Source organism: Bubalus bubalis, chromosome 12, assembly GCF_019923935.1.
Source record: "Bubalus bubalis isolate 160015118507 breed Murrah chromosome 12, NDDB_SH_1, whole genome shotgun sequence".
In the NCBI taxonomy this organism is placed as follows: Eukaryota; Metazoa; Chordata; class Mammalia; order Artiodactyla; family Bovidae; genus Bubalus; species Bubalus bubalis.
This window is the reverse complement of record NC_059168.1, coordinates 37,499,667-37,520,605: the sequence shown is the minus strand read 5'-3', so window position 1 is coordinate 37,520,605 and position 20,939 is coordinate 37,499,667. Positions and strand designations below refer to the sequence as shown.

The following is a 20,939-nucleotide window of genomic DNA, read 5'->3' as shown; positions in this document are numbered from 1 at the left end:
GATTTTAGTATCTGCCTTTGGGATGATATTGAGGACACTGTATATTCTTTTTATATCTCCTTCTCCTTAAAGCATTAAGTAGTTATCTGTACGCCTCTGTGAGGTTTACACAGCTGTCACACACATGGTATACATTCATGCATGGATTCAGCCTGCTAATGGAGCGTTGATGGGATGTTTCTGGTGTTGCCATTTTACTTTTTTACCAAGTCTTATTTTTTTAATGTATTATTTTGTTATTTATAATTATTATAAACAGACTCAAATCCTTTAGGAAATGAGTTGAAATAAATTATTAGATAGTTGTGAGCAAATATCTTGCTGAGAAAAAGTTTGTTTGGCTTTCTCTACCTTGTATGAGTTCCAGATCTTAATGCCATTAAGATCAAGGTTGGTAAACTACAGCTAACTTAACAGGCCATATCTAGACTGCAGCCTGCTTTGTATAGCTCCCAAACAAAGAACAGTTTTTAACACCTTAAAATGTGATGGGGAACAAAAAAGAAGAGCACGCTATAGATAGCATGCAACCCATAAAGCCTAAGGTATTCATTACTCTTTGGTCCTTTACAGAAAGAATATGCTGATCTCTCTCTTTAGAGGTCAGTGGACCTTGTTCTAAAGATGTAATAGTAGAAAGGACATCCACCCTAAAATTTGCAGAAGTTTTCTTAAAATTATGTTGTAGAGTGTTTTGTTGAGTGGTTTAAGTAGTTGTTAGAAAATAAAGAAAATTGAGAGCAAAAAAAAAAAAAAAAAGTAGAAAGGACAGATAAAGCTATAGTTTGATTTTTTTTAATCCAAAATTTGTCATTAGTAATTGAGGACTGCATAAATATGAATAATTTGCAGAAATCTCAATTACTAGAATTTTGATTTTAGTATGTATATCTTAGTTATCTGGCAACAGATTGATAGGTTACCATCTCTCATACTGGATTGATTATTCGTTTGATCTGATTTTTCTTTATTTTTCATGTTGAATTATAGAATCTTTGAATTCTCTAGGTTAATTAATACTGGATTGGTTATTTTCTCCTTTGTCCTTTAAGCTAAATATTTTCTGATTAATGCTTAAAATTTTTTTAATTTAGTTTTTAGAGACTTGGAACTCATTCTAGATGAGTTTAGTCACTGGCAAGAGAATCTTTTCTATTCTTTAAGTATGTCTAAATGTGATTTACAGCAGTTTCACATTGTGTAAATTACAATGAAAGCTATGAAAACAATCTGTTTCTATCATGATTTCCAATTATAGGTTGAATCATACATATAATCAGCTTTTAAAAGAGACTGAAGTTTTACAAACTGACCATAAAAACTTGAAAAGTCTTCTAAATAATTCGAAACTGGAACAAACAAGATTAGAAGCGGAATTTTCAAAGTTAAAGGAACAATACCAACAATTGGACATCACATCCACCAAGCTAAATAACCAGTGTGAGGTGAGCTTAACAAATTTAATTGCTGTTTCCTTCCTTTAGGCATTAAGACTAGCCTAAAAAGGTAAACCATCAGAATGACAGTAGCAGTATGTTTAATGTTTAAGGAGGTATTTCTGAAAAAATTAGGGATAATTTAAATTCACAAATAATTCAGAAAAACCTCCTTCTTCCTTCTTTAATTTCAACAGTTTTTACTATTAAACTTATATATTCAGATACTTGGACAAATTAACCCTTGTTTAATGAAAAAATGTTTACTGACTACTTGGCATGTAAACCAAAAAGGGAAAAATCTCTTCCTTTGTGGAATTTATATTCTGGTGGAAGGAAGTAGACAATAAATATAATGCATAATGAAAATATATAGTGTTTCAGTGTTTTGTTACATATGGCTGTATAGCAATTTACCCCAAAATACAGTGGTATAAAATACAGTGGTATATATGAGTGCTCTCATAGCTAGTGGGTCAGCATTTGGACAGGTACAATGGGGCCAGTTTGTCGTCTCCACTTAAATGTGGGCCCTCAGCTGAAAGATTTGAAAGGCTAATTGCATGTTTGGTGGTTGATGCTGGCCATCAGCTGAAAGCGTTAGTCTCCTCTTCTTGTGATCTCTCCCCATGGACTGGTTTGGGCTTTCCAACACCATGGTGAGAACCAGACAGAAGGCATCTCTGTGTTAATGATCAAGCCCCAGAAGTCATGCAGCATCATTTCCCCTGCATTCTAGTCACTGAGGCAGAGTCCCATCCAGGTTAAAGGGAAAGAGAGACTCAGCCTCTTGATGGTTAATGGCAAGATTCTGGAAGAGCACATGGACTGGAAATACTGCTGTAACCATTTTGAAAATTAATCTGCAACACATATAGTATGTTACAAGATAAAAGTTACGTACAAGTCAAAATGGAGAGAGGTAAAAGGGGATGAAGACTGCCAGAGTAGATGAGGAATACAAATTGAAATTTTAGGCATCACTGAACAAAGATTTGAAGGAGATTAGTATATTGTTCGAAGAAGACAATGGCACCCCACCCCAGTACTCTTGCCTGGAAAATCCCATGGATGGAGGAGCCTGGTAGGCTGCAGTCCAATGGGGCCACAAAGAGTCGGATACAACTGAGCGAATTTACTTCACTTTCTGTAAATCTATTGCTTCTATTATATTTTATTTAGATTTCACTTTCACTTTTCACTTTCATGCATTGGAGAAGGAAATGGCAACCCACTCCAGTGTTCTTGCCTGGAGAATCCCGGGGACGGGGGAAGCCTGGTGGGCTGCCGTCTATGGGGTTGCACAGAGTCGGATATGACTAAAGCGACTTAGCAGTAGCAGCAGCAGTGTGTTGTTATGTGGACATTGAGGAAGGAACCTTCCGGGCAGTCAGCCCACACAGTTAATCTAGACCAGAGGAATCCTGGTGTGTTTGAGGAACACTCAAGGAAGCTAGTGTGGCTGGAGTGGAATGAGCAAATGAGGAGAGTGGTAGGAGATGAGCTTGGAGATATTCCTGGGCCAGATATATTGCCTTATGTATGTGTTGTTCTCAGTTTTGTCCAACTCTGCAACCCCCTGGGCTGTAGGCCACCAGGCTCCTCTGCCCATGAAATTTTCCATGCAAGAATACTGGGGTGGGTTGCCATCTCCTACTCCAAGGGATATTCCTGACCCAGGGATCATACCTGCATCTCTTGTTCTCTTGCATTGGCAGGCAGATTCTTTACCACCACTGCACCACAGGGGAAGCCCATGTTGCCTTATAGGCCATTGTAAAATACTTTTCTGAGTAAAACAGGGGAGCTATTGGGAAAGTTTAGAACAGAAGTGACATCTGCCTTATGTATACAGTTGTGCTCTTAACATGATTCTGGGCTTCTTCCCATGATGAGTTGATAATGTGATAGAAGTTTTGAAATAGAAAAAGAATTCTGAAAGCCTTAAATATTATAATTCTTACATTTTGTAATTGGTCTTTAAATCGTTAAAGTTTGAGTATAGCTTAACATCTGAATTTCTTGAAACTTAGAAAATCAGCACTTAAGCAAAACCCTTAAATAGAATTAGGAATAGACTGAAAAAAAAAGGAATAGACTGTAGCAGAAGGTAATACTTAAAAGCTTTTTGTCTGAAATCACAAACTAATGGAAGGAAAAATTAGTTTGATATCATATATATTTAATTATGCAGCAAAGTTCAGAAATTATGGAACCTTCATTCTGCTTGTGATTTATAAAATCTAAATAAAATATAATAGAGGTAATAGATTTACAGAAAGTGAAGTAAATTCGCTCAGTCGTATCTGACTCTTTGCGACCCCATGGACTGTAGCCTACCAGGCTCCTCCGTCCATGGGATTTTCCAGGCAAGAGTACTGGAGTGGGTTGCCATTTCCTTCTCTGGGGGATCTTCCCAACCCAGGGATCAAACCCGGGCCTCCCGCATTGTAGGCAGACGCTTTACCATCTGAGCCACCAGGGAAGTCCAGACTTACAGAAGAACATGACAAACAAGGACTGAGATCCTGCATGCTGCACAACATGGCCAGAAAGAAAAAAGGAACATGACAAATCCACTTTCCCGGAAACAACAGAATGGGAAGAAAATATAAAAACAACCACTTTTAGGACTCTGGAACTCAAGCAGAGACATAAAACAAATTGAGAAGAATTAAAGAAAAACTACTCAGCTTTTGGTAGGAATTACAGTTCATTTTGTGACTCCTCCCATTCTGAGTCTTCTCCTCCCCTTTCTCCATAACTGGGAATTCAGTCAAGAGGCATGCCTTGAAACCAGCAGCTTTGCTACTGGAGGGTTGTCAAAGGCTAACTCAGGTAGCCTGAAACACTGGATGGGGCAAATCACAGATGAACAGACTACTCAGAAATTTAACATGGGAGATCCAGAGAATGAGACAGCAGGCCATAATTGGTCTTGGTAAGATCCTGCATGTCACTGGTGGCCTCAAAGACCACTCAAGAGAAATCAGAAAGGGCCCTGACTACCTTATGATTGTCCCAGCAATCAACCCACCCTTGGCTAGGGATTAAGTCATATAATAAAGTGATTTGAAGGGAATGGAAAAATGAATCCATAGTGTTGGAGACTTCTCTATGGGAAGTGTGGTAATTGGAAGAGCACTCAACAGATGTTTCTGGAATACAATTGATGTGCTGTTTCTTGATCTGAGTACTGGTTCACTCTTGAGTTCACTTGATGGTAATTCACTGAGCTGTATGTACACTTAAAATTTGTTCTTTTTTCTGTATATGTTTTATGAGTTGTCTGCTGATACAGTAATGCTGTGTAAGAAACATAGAACCTCAGTGGTAAGAGACTAAACATTTACTTTTGCTCTTGAGTCTCTGGGTCAGCTGAGCAGATGTGCTGGTCTGCATTGATGTGTGGTCCAGGATCAGTAGATCTTAGTAGGGCTTGCTCATGTATCTGCAGTGAGCGAGCATGCGCCTTGCGAGCTGGCTGGTCTAAGGTGGCCCCAGCTGGTGTAACTTTTCTGTGCCATGTGTGGTCTCTCATCCTTCAAGAGGATTCCAGGAGCCTGAGTGGAAACACATAAGCCTCTTGAGGCCTGGGCTTGGAACTGTCACACCATCACTTCTGCCTCCTTCCCTTAGCCAAAGGGATTCCCGGGTCAAGAAGAGATGAAGTATTAATAGATTTCGCTTCTTGATAGGAAAAGTAAGAAGTCACAGCACAAGAGGGTACAGGGAGGAAAACTGCATTCAATTTTGCAGTGAATCTACCACATGTGTTACGTTTCAATTTAACAACATATAGATAAATAAAACAGCACAGTATTGACAGTTGTTAGATCTAGATGGCTATTTATGTATATTCATAGTATTATACTATTTGCTTATTTCTACCTTCTGAAAGTTTTCAGGTTTTTGTCTTTTTTTTTTTTTTTGAGAAGGGGTTGTTGTTGGCTTTTTAAAAAAAAATACAGAGCTCTAAAAAAAAATCCAGACTTGCTGAATTCTAATGCTAGAACTCAAAAATCTTGATTATAAAAATATATTCTACAAGTGATATTAAATTTTGACAATCATTGCTTTGGGCTTTCTGACTTCTGCTGGAACCTCTGGCCTGAGACATATTTCTAGTTTCTGCTAACTACAGAGAAGCAGCTCAATCATGCTGGGAGCCTGACTGCCAGTAATAATCAGTTAATATGACCACCCATTTACAATATTACCTGACTCCCTTGGTTCAAGCCATAAAAATTATACACAAACTTTTGAGGTTTCTTGACAACAATGGTTAGAGGAAGAATGTGGTACATAAAGTACCTACTGTGTGTCATAGGCATGACACCAGCTACTTCGCATATATTATTTAATCCTTGCAACAGTCTTGAGGGATGAGAGTTGTTGTCTTCAGTTTATAGATGGGTGGAGTAGTTAAAATTTAGAGAATTACTAATTTGTTTAGCATTTTATAGCTATTTAAACAGAAGGCCAGAGATATGTATCTAGCTTTGAACTCTTAAGTCAAAACAGTTGTAAAGACAGCAGTGATTTTGGAAATAGATAGCTTACTATATGTTAAGCCCAGTGTTCCTGAGAATTAAGAAAACATAAATGTCTAGCACATAACCCAGTAGTTTAGATGTCATTATTACTAAAATAATCACTAATTCTAATTAAAGGACAACCATCTATCTGATTGTTCACTGGCAGAAGACTTAAAACTTTGTGAAGTACCTTATATTTTTCAGATGCTTTGGGGGATTTGTGTCAAATGTAAATGTTGGTATTTTTAAAAATAAATGTTTGTGTTTAAAACAGTTGCTAAGCCAACTTAAAGGAAATTTAGAAGAAGAAAATCGACATCTACTAGATCAAATTCAGACATTAATGCTACAGAACAGAACACTATTGGAGCAGAATATGGAAAGCAAGGATCTTTTCCATGTTGAACAAAGACAGTACATGTAGGTACCAAATAATTTTTCACTCTGAAATATTACTCAGGTGGCAGAGAAAATGCAATGCTAAATTTTCCTAATTTTCAACATTATTATTTCAGTATATTTTAATGGTTATGTTCTGGGCAGTATGCTAATAACCAGAAATACTAAAATGAAAACATATAGATCCAGCTCTTAATGATCTATTAATATAAAACAAGAAGTAAAAATAATTTCTGTAATGAAGGTATGTTATAGGAAGCCATAGAAATACAGCAGATAGAGGGGCAGAAGTACCTTAGCTTGCAAGAGAAGCTGGACTTTCTAAAGATGATTGAGCTGAGACTTAAAGATTCAGTAGGATTTTGCCTAAGGAGGCATAACAGGCCAAGAGAGCAGCAAATGCAGAGACAAAGAGGTGTAATGAAACTGTATTATGATTATGATATATGGTTTAAAAGTTAATTGCTCATACTAGAGCAAAATTGTGGAAGGAGGTGTAGCAGAGAAGTGGCTAAACACTCAGGAGCCACTTTACAAAGCCACTTTTTCTTTGCTGTACAGAGAACTTGCTGAAAAATTTGAGCAGGGCAGTAATATGATCAGATTTGTGCTCTTTGTTTAAATCACTGATGACATGAGAGTATAGATTGGAGGTTCTAAGAATTAGAGACAAGGAATATGTTTTAAGGTTGTTGCAGTAATCTAGTGAAAAACAATTCACAAGCAGTGGTAGTTAAGATCAAGTACAAGAGAGATGTGAAACAATCGACAAAGCTTGATTATTAGTAAATTGTGGTGAAGCTAGTGTATTTATGCATATAATGTTGTTTAATAACTTTAGAAAGATGTTGAGAGAATTCTTTTGTCATGATAATATTGTAATATAGATGATTTCCTTCAGACAAATAAATCCTGTTGAAAATTGAGATTCTAAGTCCTATATCCTTTTATTTAAGTAAGTTGTAAATTAAAAGACAATGAAAAACTTGAAAACAGTTCTGTTGTTACTGCCTATTAAATTCTTAGTTGTGAACTATGGTATCTGTATTTCTTTGTGTTTTGGGGAGAAGTTAGATTATAGAAACCAAATAATATTCATAACTGTACAAAATATTATGTCCTAAATGTAACTTTATTTTTATAGTGATAAGTTAAATGAATTAAGACGACAAAAGGAGAAATTAGAAGAGAAAATTATGGATCAATACAAATTTTATGACCCATCTCCTCCTAGAAGGTACTATTATGCAGTTGGTTTTTTTTTTCCTTTTGAGGGAAAAAAGATTCTGATTTTGAGAGGGATTTGTATGCTGAATTTTAAACTGATAAGACTTTTAAAAATTACTTTATTAGGAGAGGCAACTGGATTACTCTAAAAATGAGAAAATTGATAAAGTCTAAGAAAGACGTTAATCGGGAACGACAGAAATCACTAACTTTAACACCAACCCGCTCAGACTCCAGTGAAGGATTTCTTCAACTCCCCCATCAAGATAGTCAAGATAGTTCTTCAGTAGGTTCAAACTCTTTAGAAGATGGCCAAACTTTGGGGACCAAGAAAAGCAGCAGTGAGTGCTTAAACTCTTTAAACATTTGTGATCTCTAGAATTGATTTAGACTCCTTACTAAAGATTTCTTTTAAATAGCTTCCATAGTCCTTTGGGATAATGTCTGATGAATGCATTTCTTTTTAACTTCATATGATTTTAAAATTCATTGCATACTGCAGTACTGCATAGCCACGTGATTTTCTTTATTGTGTATTTAGAGAAATACAAAGAGATACCATCATTTGACCAGGAAGGTAAAATAGTATAGAAAGAACAGTGAAATGAGAGCCAGAATACCCCTGCCACTTGCTAGTTCTGTTAATGTGGGCAAGACTTTTACTTTTGTGTCCTACTTCACAGGGCAATTATGAGGAGCAACTGAGAAATATTCATAAGATTTCATTTTCATAATTATTTGTAACTAAATAGAGTAATAAGGCTTTTTAGAATGAGGTTTTAATCATACTTTGAAGGTATCAAATTGGAAAAAAGTTACATTGAGGGGGAGGAAGCAAAGAAAAATAGCTATGAATTGGAAGAGAATGTTTTTCAATGATTTAGAAATAATTGAAGGTTATAAAAGTTATTGAGGGATTGCTTGGTAAAGGTTCAGTTAAAATGGATTTGGAGATACAAGTTTTTGTATAAACTTGTGATTTAATTTTTTTAATTACAAATGTTGAAGTGTAATATCATATGACTTCCACAATTAATACTCTCTTGATTTCATTACTAGTGTGTTTAGCTAAACATTAAGAGCAAAGAAAAGCCTAAAGAAGAATATTTTAAGAGAAAAGAATCCAGTGGTAGGCCTTTTGAAGATATAGGAGAATTTGACTACTAGCAATGTTCTTATAACATATGTAAACAGGATATTTTGAATCTACTCACACCCTCACCAGAATCACTAAATTTAAAAGCATATATATGTGTGTATGTTTATACATAAGACATATGTACAAGATAGATACTATATATATGTATACATTTGTATGTATTAATATATACATTTCAATATTACTCTTCAGAAGTAAATAGCAGGCAAAAGCAGCCACTACTTCTCCCAGGGATAGACTCTGTATGGGCAGCTCTCAAAACACTCAAAAAACTGTATAGACATGGTTTTGTCCTCAGGGGAATTATCTCTGAAAAGACAGCGTTTTAGAGTGTAAGAGATTAGACATTCATTATAGGCTGTATTTAAGAATGCAACTATAGCACCCTAAGACCTAGAATCCACAAGTAAGCAACAAAAAATCATACACGTACATGAGTACCATATTCATACATGCACACATACAAACATGTTTGTGTTATAAGAAAGTGGTTTAGTTCTATCTGTTCTCATAAGATTAGTCTGGTTAGCCAAACCTACATGAAACCTCCTAGTATTGTAGAGAGATTATCAAGTTTTCCCTAAAAAGGTGCCAGATGATTCAATTTTATCTACTATCTTTGGATATAAAATATCTGGCATCTGATTTAATGAGAAATGGTCATGGGTATATATAATTTTTTTAATTAAAGGAAGATAATTCAAGTAGGAGAATAAATACAAGAAAGGTACAACAGTCTTTTTTAAGGTCATCTTGTTTTAAATTCTCAGTCTGTCATTCCTTCATACTCTATGCTGGAAACATCCAGAGTAAAAATCAGAAGGAAGTAATACTCTTCTTTCCAGCAGTTATTCAGTTTTAGAATTTTAAAAATAAGCAGAAAACCCTACCATTCTAATGTTCCCATAATTTCAATATAGTTTGGGAAGCGAACATTGTATGTCTACAAACTAATTGCCATAAGAATGATCACTTTCCACCACTGGCAAATATAAAACTCCTCTTATCCTTTCCATTTTGGAAGAGTGTCTGTCAGTAAAGCAGTCCATGGAAAACAGTTGAAAACAGAAAAAGAAAGTATCTAAACAAGACATGTGCATGTTGCAACCATTCAGCTTTGTTTTAGCTAAGTGTCCATTTTTACATTGCTTTCAGTTCATTTCTTTTTAATCATTGAAAACAGCTGTGTTTTCCGAGCCAGAAACAGAAAGTTTAAATGAGTCATGACTATTCTTAATAGCAATCAAATAAGTAAGTTAAAAAGCTGTATGTCTGCATTCTCCTTAATGAGTGATACTTGTCAGTTTGTCAAAAGAGCTTATTATTATTTATAAGATAAGAGCAAACCATAAGAAAGAGCATAGTTATTAAGGCTGTATGCAATATGCTTTTAAATCTTAATGTGAGTTTTTTCCCTGCCTCTTAAATTGCAGCTCCAAAGAGGTATAATAATATTTTCCATTAAAATCTTATTAAAGTATAGCTTAAGAATGTTACTCTAGTGAACATTTAAACTTTTATGTTAATGACTCCTAGTGTAGTTATAATCCTAATTTTCATTCATATATTGATAATTTCCCTGTGTCGTGCTATGATTGTTTTAAATAAACTGACTCCCAAAGCCCTTCAAAATATCTAGAAATGTTATAAATACATAATTTCCTATCATTTTTGCTTGCTTTTTAGGATGCCTCCTTATTTTTTAGGCTATCAGAGCTTAAAAGCTACTATCAAAATACTTTTGTTTTTTCTTCCAGCGAACCTTTTGCAAAATGAAATTAATATAATTGCTCATGCCATCTTTTGAAAGATTTGTCTTAGAAGAATATATATTTCTGTGGTGCTTCTAAATAATGCATCAGAGTTCAGTTTAAACCAAGAAGTAGTTTCCTATTTTCTTTGTTAACATTTAAAGAAATAATGAGAGTTTTAAAAGTTTCTTTAGGTTATTTTAAACATCCTGGAACACCTTAGTTTTTGTTGAGGTATTTTGCTAAAATACAGGATGTACATTTTCCTAAATAATTTTTTTCCAAAATAAAACCTTATAATTTAAAAAGTTAAAGAAAATGGGGACTTCCTGGTGGTCCAGTGGTTCAGACTCCATGTGCTTCCACTGTAGGCGGCACAGGTGCGATCCTTGGTTGGGGAATGAAGATCCACATGCTACTTGGCATGACAGAAAACAAAGTTAAAACAGAGGCGTGAAAAGCCTTGTACATTTTCATCACGTACGCTCCCTGGTCCACCAAGAGTCGCCCTAGTAATATAGGTCTATCTATCTTTACAACTTAACTAGAAAAATTGTTCCTTCAGTAAGTAGTTCTTATCATTTCCTGTATTTATAGGACTTTAGTCAGTCCAGGTTTTCTAAGTATATGTTTTTCATCATTGTCTTCAGTGCTTTCCCAAGTATTTTAAAGTATCAAAGTACATATTTCATATTTCATAATCACTCAGCAGCACGAGAATAATAGCTTTAGTGTAGCTTACATAGCTGAAACTCAGACATTCATTTCTGTCCTTAATTTCAACATTTAACTCCCATCTGTTCTTCTCCCTTTTTTCTTTCATTTTTCTGTTTCTGTTTTTTCTCATGCTCTGACATTAAAGTGGTTGCACTGAAAAGACTGCCCTTTTTGAGGAACAGACCGAAGGATAAAGACAAAATGAAGGCCTGCTACCGTCGTTCCATGTGTAAGACTTTATGACAGTTCAGCTTCTTTCAAATGACTACACTGGCTTCCATTACTAATTTTCACTAACCATTTTCTGGACTGTGCCAATTTTCTTATTTTGCAAAGTGCAGTCTTCCTGTAACCCATGGAGCTGGAAGAATTTTTTTTTTCAAAACTGGCACTGAATCTGCATTATATGTATGTTCATTTATACATATACATGCATATGTTTAGTCATACATGTAATATACTTATAAATTTCCAGTGCTTTCTAAAAGTTGGCAGAAAAAAACTTTAATTTTATATGCCATAAAGATTTCTTCCCAAAGAAATTTGCTTAAAGAAAATATAACAAAACCTTTAGCATTAGGTATTTATTTTCTTAATGAACTAGGATTAAATAAATAAATAAAATGGCCTGTAATCCTTGAAAATGTTTGTCATTCTTTATATACTGATACTCTGGTTTTTCTTTTTTTAAGTGGAATGGGTAATTAATCGCATTAAATGTCACTGGATATCCTCTCTTTCAGGTTTTTATTGAGTGGTATACTTATTTGATTCATAAAATGAATAATTTCTTCAGTAACCTGCTCTGACCAAGGACTCTTTATCATTTTCAGTAGTGATGCTGTAAAGAATTGCTCTCCATCTTACCTTTATTCATTTCATTTTTGTCACCACAAAACCACATTTTGAAGGCTTCTAATTATATTGCACATCACTGCTCAAAAGGCAGTTGTACAGAGTAAAATTCCTTTTCCTACCTCTAAAGGGGGTGGAGGGTGATAAAATTATTTACTGAAGTTTATCAAGCTTTGGCCTCCTCATTTCATACAGCTAAATGCATGTCATAATTCAAATGACCTTGTGGTTAGTTTTTTATTTCACTTGCATTAATCCATAGACAATAATCAATACAAAATAGAAATAAGAGCAAGTACATTAACCATGCTGATTCATTTGCTTTCATTTGCATCCCAGCCATGAATGACCTGGTGCAGTCCATGGTCCTAGCAGGAGGACAGTGGACAGGTAGTACTGAGAATTTGGAGGTTCCTGATGATATTTCAACGGGTAAAAGGAGAAAAGAATTGGGAGCTATGGCCTTCTCTACTACAGCCATCAACTTTTCAACTGTCAACTCTTCTACAGGCTTCAGATCCAAGCAGTTGGTTAATAATAAAGGTATAGGCCGTCTGCTATTTGCACTGTGGTGTAACTGTTGGCAACAGGAATTTTTATTTGACTTTCAGTGTTTACTTTTTTTGACAGCAGCAACCTGAAATAATTATCAAAACAGTCTGGATTTAATCTGAGAGAATTTTCAAATCATTTCAAAAATTTAAAACATCATACAGATAACTACATCTTTCCTAGGTCTTTCATAACAAACAGCTAATGAACTAACAAGAAATGGAAATGTAAACCAAGTAACAGAAAGAAAAGGAGAGAGTGATAGAAGCTTTAAAACAAACAAACAAAAAACCTAGAAACACAACAACATCAGGGAACCACATAGAACAACCCAGGCTCTTGCTTCACTTTGCAGGGTCACAGGGAGGTTGTTTCAGTGCTTCTGGTATTTTCCTTAAGCAAGTCAACTCACATCAGAGTTATTCTGTTTCTTACTCCTATTCCAGTTTCTGATTGAGTATATGAAATATGTTAAATCAAGATGCACTGTACATGATTAAAAAAGAATTTCCATATTCTGCATAAATAAAATGTTACAAATTTTTTTGTTAAAAAAATTTTATATCCATTCTACTATTTTACGTAGATACTACATCCTTTGAAGACGTAAGTCCACAAGGTATTAGTGATGATTCTAGTACGGGATCAAGAGTTCATGGTAAGATATGAACTTTATTTAGCAAGTACATATTACATACAGAATGAGAATGCTAAGACTCTTGCATTGACCTCATGAATGTGGCATTGCCAGCAAGCATGTTTTCTCTAACCTGCATCTCATAGCTCCTTCTGCCATTTCTTCAAACCTAATACTCCCTTTTTCCTTTTATAAGGTTATTACTTCATCTAAATAGTCTGTCTCTACTTTAGTCAAGGTCATATATAAAGTATGTCTACACAATGCTTAAAGGTAATTTTGTTGCCATTTTGGCATAAAGTTATTAGAGATAATTTCATATTTCATTTTAAAAATACTCTAAGAAACCGCTGCAGTGTTGAGCATTTCAGTTTTTAGTTTCTGACTGGAACGTCTTCTCTTACCAAACTAAATTATTAACCAAAAAAAAAAAATGGAAAAGGAATGAATTTAATATGTAAAGAAATACGTTAAAGAAATTTCATATGTGAGCAGGATTTTAGGAAGCAGGGTGGGGCCGTGTTAACGGTGCAGTTGTTTCCCTTGTATGGATAGGAATACAAGACATTAACTCTGCAGATGCTCATATTCCTCCTGTTCGTGGCATCTCTGCAATGTGCAGGGTTCCTTGTCTGATCTTTTGTGACCTAATCACTAGCTTTTTTTTTTTTTCCTTTGGGGACATGTCATTCTGTTCAACTACAACAGTCCTGGTATCTGTCTAGAAATCCATTTCCAAATGTATTATTCACTTTATCTTCTTTTGTTTGAATCTCAGCTGTTGTCTCAGAAGTGTCCTGTTCTCAATTGTTTAACTGAACTATCTGGAAATGCCTTTGCTCGCTAATCTATAAGACTCAACTCTCTGTGGGCATGCTCAGTCTGTGAAAGTATGCATGATTGCTTCCTCAAAGCATTCTGTAATCAGAATGTAAAGTTCAGTGTCTTCAGCTGCAAGTTTTATCACTGTCTCCTGATTTTTTCATTTAGCTTCGAGACCAGCCAGCCTTGATAGTGGCAGAACATCCACTAGCAATAGCAATAATAATGCTTCACTCCATGAAGTCAAAGGTATGCTGTAGGTAAATTTACTAATATGCTCCATCCATTTCTAGATTTGTGAAAAAGTGGGAAATTGATTAAGTTTCTGGGTAAAATGAAATCCAAATCATCTGTGTTGGGAACATAGTTCCTTGGAATATTTTATGCTTTTCACATTGTAATACAAATGTATTTCAATGTGTGCAAATGTAAAAACAGGAGCAGTTATTTTAGTTTCCATTTTTCATCTTCACAGGTAAAATCTTTTTCTTGTTATCTTTCTATTTCAAAAGTATCTGTAAGTTCTTACTTTCTTACATTTTGTCTTTGTCATGAAAATGGTTGGCCTTAATTTTCTCATGTATTTGTACACTGAACTCACAGAAAGTGTTTTAGAAATACTTTTAGCTTTGTTTATCCACGAAATAAGGAGGAATATATTTTTTTAATTTGAGAAGACAATTGTGTTTGTGTGAGTGTAACAAGTGCCAAATGGATGCATATATCTCATATAAAGAAAAAATTAGTTCAAGATACCTTTTTAATGTGCATTCCAAGCTGAAATTTTATGTGAATGTCTGGAAGTATCAACTGATACCTTTTTTCTTAAAGGTATACTGCCTACTCAAATTCTGGAATTATTTAATAGATTATAAAAGTTTGTTAAAGTAGTTATTTTCTACAGAACAGAATTGTTAAATTATAATGAGTGCATTTGTTCTATTGCTTTTCTGTATTATAGAATAATTTTGTCTCAGTTATAATTTTAATACTTGTTGCAATGATCTGAAAATCTGATTTCAAGTGATTATTTTTTCATGTTTATAATCATGTTCTTATATCCTTTAGAAAAATATTACCTGAAGTGTGAAGAAGCCTTTTCTGATTTGAAAATTTTTTTCCTACAAAATGTTACATAGTTTGAGCCAAAATCTTTCATGACCCACTTTATTCTCTGTGATTAGGAAACCGTGGAAAGTTGCGTTTTCCATCTTGATGCTTCTACACAGTTTGCGATTGATCAAAATGAATAAGTACTTTTAAGGAATAGCATAAACTTTGGGGAGCTTTTTTCCAGAACTAGTAATTTGCATTCTTTATCACTGTACAGCCTCAACTGAGTCTTTAAAGCTATTATATACTGACAGTGGAAAGCAGGGAGAATCAGATTTTTCAGACATTAAATAAAGAATGAGATACTACATACTTGATTTTTACTGGAATTTTCTAAGTTAATTATGTCGTGTCTCCATTTGACTTTCCTTAGATGCTTGCTATTTAAATTAAAAAAAATTTTCTTAAGATAATTTTTTTACTTATTTTTTATTGTTAGTTGGAGGATAATGGCTTTACAGTGTTGTGTTGGTTTCTGCCATACATCAGCATGAATCAGCCATAGATAGACATATGTTTGTTCCCTCCCTCTTGAATCTCCCTTCCACCTTCCACCCCTCTAGGTTATCACACTCTTTAAGGTTATTCATTTAGAATGAACAGAGAAGCCTTCAAATAAGGAACATAGACTTCATAGAAAGTCAAAGAATTAGAATTATTAGTGTTTGGTTTTAACATTCTCAATTTAAAATTCATATAACCATATTTTGGGCTTCCCTGGTGGCTCAGTGGTAAAGAATCCGCCTGCCAATGCAGGAGATCTAAGGGTCAAGAAGATCCCCTAGAGAACGAAATGGCAGCCCACTTCAGAATTCTTGCCTGGGAAACCCCATGGAGAGAGGAACCTGGTGGGCTACAGTCCATGGGGTCACAAAAGAGTCAGACGTGACTTCCTGACTAAAACAACAACAGATGTTTTTTTAACAATTATAAGGTGTTTTACAGTTTTTTAACCTGAATTTTTAAAAATGTATTACTGCCTTGTTTATTGATTCATTTACTCATGAAATGTATTGAGTGCCTGATGTGTATGTTTAGGTTCTGGGTCTGGTGGTGAAGGCAAGTGTTTGCCCTTGTGGAGCTTACAATATTTGTCATCGTGACAAATAAGGAAGCATGCTATGGTAGACTGATGAAAGATTAACATAGTTTATTTACTAAGTATTTCTGAATAAAGCTTTGAAAGTCATTTTGGCTATTCATAAGAATCCAGTCAATAAATTATCAGTACTTACATAGTGTTAATCTTGTGTCTATTATTTAACTTTTAACACACCATTTACTCTTAAAGCAGGTGCAGTTAATATCCAGAGCAGGCCACAAAGCCACAGCAGTGGAGAATTTAGCCTGCTTCATGAGCATGAGGCATGGTCCAGCAGTGGTAGCAGTCCAATCCAGTACTTGAAAAGACAGACCAGATCAAGTCCAGTGCTCCAGCACAGAACACTAGAGAGTCGGGCACATCATAAGATCAAAACTGGTTCCCCTGGAAGTGAAGTTGTTACTCTACAACAGTTTTTGGAAGAAAGCAACAAGCTTACCTCAATGCAGGTTGGTTTAATCTATGGTGACCTTAATTTATATGGACACTGTAAGTTAAATTTCTATGGTTGAACTTTAGAGCCTTTTTTTTTTTTTTTAAGTTAAGGAGTGTTTAGAGACATTAGCAACTTTTTATAGTCTGCCATATCAGGAAAGCAAAAGTATGGCGGTATTCACTAATCTGCTTTGATTTTTTTTTTTTAACAGCTAAAGCCCTCAAGTCAAGAGAATCTTTTAGATGAAGTAATGAAAAGTTTGTCTGTCTCTTCTGACTTTTTGGGAAAAAACAAACCAGTTAGCTGTGGTCTGGCCAGGTCAGTAAGTGGAAAAACTCCAGGAGACTTCCATGATAGACGGACAACTAAGCCTGAACAGTTTGTGAGATCTGGTCCTCAAAAGGCTGAAGATACCTGTTTCATGAGCTCTTCAGGAAAGCCTACACGAGGCGCTCAAGGAAAGATAAAATTAATAAAAGAAACTTCTCTGTCACGACAATCAAAAGATAGTAATCCCTATGCCACTTTACCTCGTGCAAGCAGTGTTATCTCTACTGCCGAAGGAACTACTCGAAGGACAAGCATCCATGACTTTCTGACCAAGGACAGTAGACTGCCTGTGTCAGTTGATTCTCCACCAGCTACTGCTGATAGCAGCGCCACTGCAACATCTAGTGAGTACTGTTCACACCAGGGGTCCTCTCATACACTTCACAGTCCGACATCCGCTCTAGGTTCTCAAGCACAAAATTACCTAGCTACAGACAAGCCCCAGTCTCCACATACCCAGGCCAGGAACTCAAGAACTGAAAGGTCACATCTTCTAAATCAAACTTTTGCCATGATTAATATGTCTAATGATGCATTTGGAAGATCAGCTACAGATAGCCTAGAATCCTTTACTGTGGCTTATCCAGCTCAGCCATTTTTATCCCTGAATACAGAATTAGTTAGTAATATAAGTGGGTTACCTCCCAGACCAGTCACCAGAGTAACTGACCAGGCTTCTGCTTCTTTGGAAAAAACTGCTCAGAAAGATAATGAGCAGTTTTCTGATCATCAGAGCCACAGTAGCATTAATCCACAATCCTCTGTAGACAATAGTAATCTTACCACTCCTGCATGCCTCTATGCTGATGACACAGAAGCTGCATTGTTGGTTTCTGAGGATAATCAAACAGTTTGGTATGAATATGGTTGTGTATGATCAAACCTGCACAATAGAATACTGATGTCATTTGATACACACTATGCTTCTCTAATCTGATTTGAAGAGCTGTTGTTGAAAAGAATCATTTGACTAGGTTTATGTTTTTATTTTTAAGTTGTGGCATAGTGTTCAAGTGTACATTGTGGCATGTATATAAATATGATTATGTAACCACAGCAAAGCCTGCATGAACTATTAATTACATTGTACATTTTCTGCATGACTTCAAGAACCTTAGCAATACATGCTCCTCTTTCACATTTCTTGTCCCCAATAAGAGATTGTTACTTTGATACCTGGAAGCATGTTAAAATGGCTGCATGCTATAATTACTAAGAAGGCATTTCCAAGTCACATTTGTTGATTCCAAAAAAGAATGCTCATTGTCCCTTTTGCTCCCCTTTCCTTCTGTCCCTCCCTCTTGTCCTTTCCTTTTTTTCCCCAAAACGTGCAATTCATATTGTACATGTACAGTATTAGTAAGGAAAATATGTTAAAAAGATGTCATTTTCTTTTCCCATTTAATTTTGCCTTCTGCCCTGTTTTATTTTCAAAGAAATAGTTAATAAGTCAACACTTTACATAAAAAATATTAACTACTGCCCATATTTATAAAATTGTTCAAATTTAAAATGTTAATACTCATAAATTTAGTGTAATTAAAAAAAAAACCATTGAATTTAAATGTGACTTATACAGTGACTAGGTGCATTTATATTCTATTTCTTCCCTGCACTTTTCTTCATTTGATAAACAGAAGAGTTCAAGTACTATCTTTCTTTCAGGATGACTTTTTTACTTGGAATCAGTTAACACAGTAGTTTTTTCAGGGTTTTTTTTTTTTTTACTGTAGAATCAAAGAGAAATAAAGCAAATCATACTCAATGTGTGAGAAATTTGCATTTTTACTTCTCTTTTAAAAGGGTAGCAAGTTTACTGAGTGGTGAAGATTGTTACTTAAATAATTCTATAATTTATTCTAAGTTACATATGTCCTAAACACAGAATTTTCTAAAATGAGTACATTGTGCTAAAATAAAATGTAAAATTAGTGTTTATAACCATATAAACAAACAGACATGTTTCTAGTAGAACAAATTTTAAAACTAAGAATAATTGCACCCTCTTAGCTAAAAAATAATCATAAAAGATAGAGAAAATATTTGCTAACTCTGATTCATGTCATAAACTTTAAAATTATCTTCCTGTGGTCATAGCATTTTAAAACAGAATCAGCCAAAATTGAGTTTCTAACTTCCAGAATAAAACAACAAAAAAGAAAGCCCCAAGAAACCCATAACCCTGACTCACTCACTTCTGGAGAAGTATACCTTAGCTCTATCTCTGAAATGTTTTTGCTCTCTTGATTCAGCCTAAATATCACTGACAGTAATGCAGCCTGGCATCTAGAAAAAATGATTTGAAATGTAACTTGATAAACAAGGAGAAAATTATTATTTTACACGTGTTGTTATAGTAAATTATTATTGTTATTCATTGGGCCAGAGAAAGTTTCTAAAGAATCTTTGCTTAATGAAATGTGTGACCTGGGAATTCGCTGGCAGTCCAGTGGTTAGGACTCTGCGGTTTCGCTGCTGAGGGCCTGTGTTCAATCCCTGGTCACAGAATTAAGACCCTGCAAGCCACACAGCACGGGCAAACATTTTTTTTTTTAAAAAAAAAGGAAACAAAAAGAAGGAAATTTGTATCCTTTGTAAATTACCCTATTCTCTTGTACTTACACAAGATCATTTCAGGCCTAGGCCCCTTCTGTTTATATCTTTGACCATACTTCTTTTCTCACAAACAGCTCTTACTAAAAATGCTTCCAATGTGTTGGTTTCACTTCAGATCGAATAAATCTTTCGCCTTTTACTTAAAAAAAAAAAAAATGCTTCCAGTGCAGGTCATCAAATAAACAATCAGAAATTTTCTTATTTTTGGTACCACTTAATATATTTTATCTACATGAAAACATCAATCCATTTGTCGCTTATTTCACAATTAGTCCTAACATTTCAAATATTTTTGGTGTCCCTTTTCTTTCTTCATAACCTGATAATAAGACTTTTTAAAAAGATTATTTATTAAAATACATTGAGAAATCATATGCTACTATATGGTAAACACTGATTATTTTACAATGTTAGACTTATAGGAAAGAAGCATTTCTAACCCAGATGACTGTAGTAACATATACAGCATGTTTTCCAAAGAACATACACGTTGTGCATGTAAGACAGAGAGATACATACCATGTCCATGTGTCTGGAGGACTGTCAGAGAATATAGGTGATATTTCCTCCAGAAACTGTCACCAGGTGTAAGGTCATAAAATTCCCTTAAAACACTATTTTACCAGTGTTTCTTGATAGCACTTGAAATCACATTTTTAGCAGTGGTAAGAGCCTTAGAAATTGTATAGAGCTAGTGTTTCCCAAACTCTTAAAAAAATCAACATAATACCTTCTATAAATGAAATCTTACAAGATGCCCCAATTAAAAAAAAAAAAATTGTTTTCCCATCAAAGTGAAGCAGCTCTGACTCAGTTGAATAACTGTATTTTTTTTGAGACAGCTCCATAAATATTCTCCAACTTCACAGAGGATTACAGGCATACCTCGTTTTATTGTGCTTTCTTACACTTCACAAATACTGTGGGGTTTTTTTCCCAACAAACTGAAGGTTTGTGGCAGTTCTGTCAGACAAGCCTATCAGTGCCATTATTCCAACAGTATTTGCTCACTTCATGTCTCTGTCACATTTTGGGAGTTCTCAGAATATTTCTAACTTTCTCATTATTGTTATATTTGTTATGGTGATCGGTGATCTTTGATGTTACTATTGCAAAAAAAATTATGATTTGCTAAAGGCTCAGATAATGGATAGCTCTTTTTAGCAATAAAGTATTTTTTACTTAAGATATGTACATTGTTATTTACATGCATTGGGCAACTAAAAATTCATGTGACTCGCTTTATTGC

At 34.8% G+C, this 20,939-nt stretch overlaps 1 protein-coding gene across 5 annotated transcripts in view; it reads left to right on the top strand.

Annotated features, from left to right (window-relative positions):
- The window catches only part of CCDC88A (coiled-coil domain containing 88A), a 117,921-nt gene that overhangs the window by 92,592 nt on the left and 4,390 nt on the right, over positions 1-20,939 (top strand). Inside the window, exons 22-31 of one of the 5 annotated variants that reach the window (XM_025261046.3) lie at positions 1,259-1,445; positions 6,249-6,394; positions 7,518-7,610; positions 7,727-7,941; positions 11,373-11,456; positions 12,422-12,625; positions 13,221-13,292; positions 14,262-14,342; positions 16,498-16,757; positions 16,956-17,418. In XM_025261046.3, the coding sequence (XP_025116831.1) occupies positions 1,259-1,445; positions 6,249-6,394; positions 7,518-7,610; positions 7,727-7,941; positions 11,373-11,456; positions 12,422-12,625; positions 13,221-13,292; positions 14,262-14,342; positions 16,498-16,757; positions 16,956-17,418 (1,805 nt within the window). Of the gene's footprint in view, positions 1-1,258; positions 1,446-6,248; positions 6,395-7,517; positions 7,611-7,726; positions 7,942-11,372; positions 11,457-12,421; positions 12,626-13,220; positions 13,293-14,261; positions 14,343-16,497; positions 16,758-16,955; positions 20,877-20,939 lie in introns of those variants that run through there. The other 4 variants (XM_044925919.2, XM_044925918.2, XM_025261047.3 and 1 more) reach the window with 4 other exon arrangements.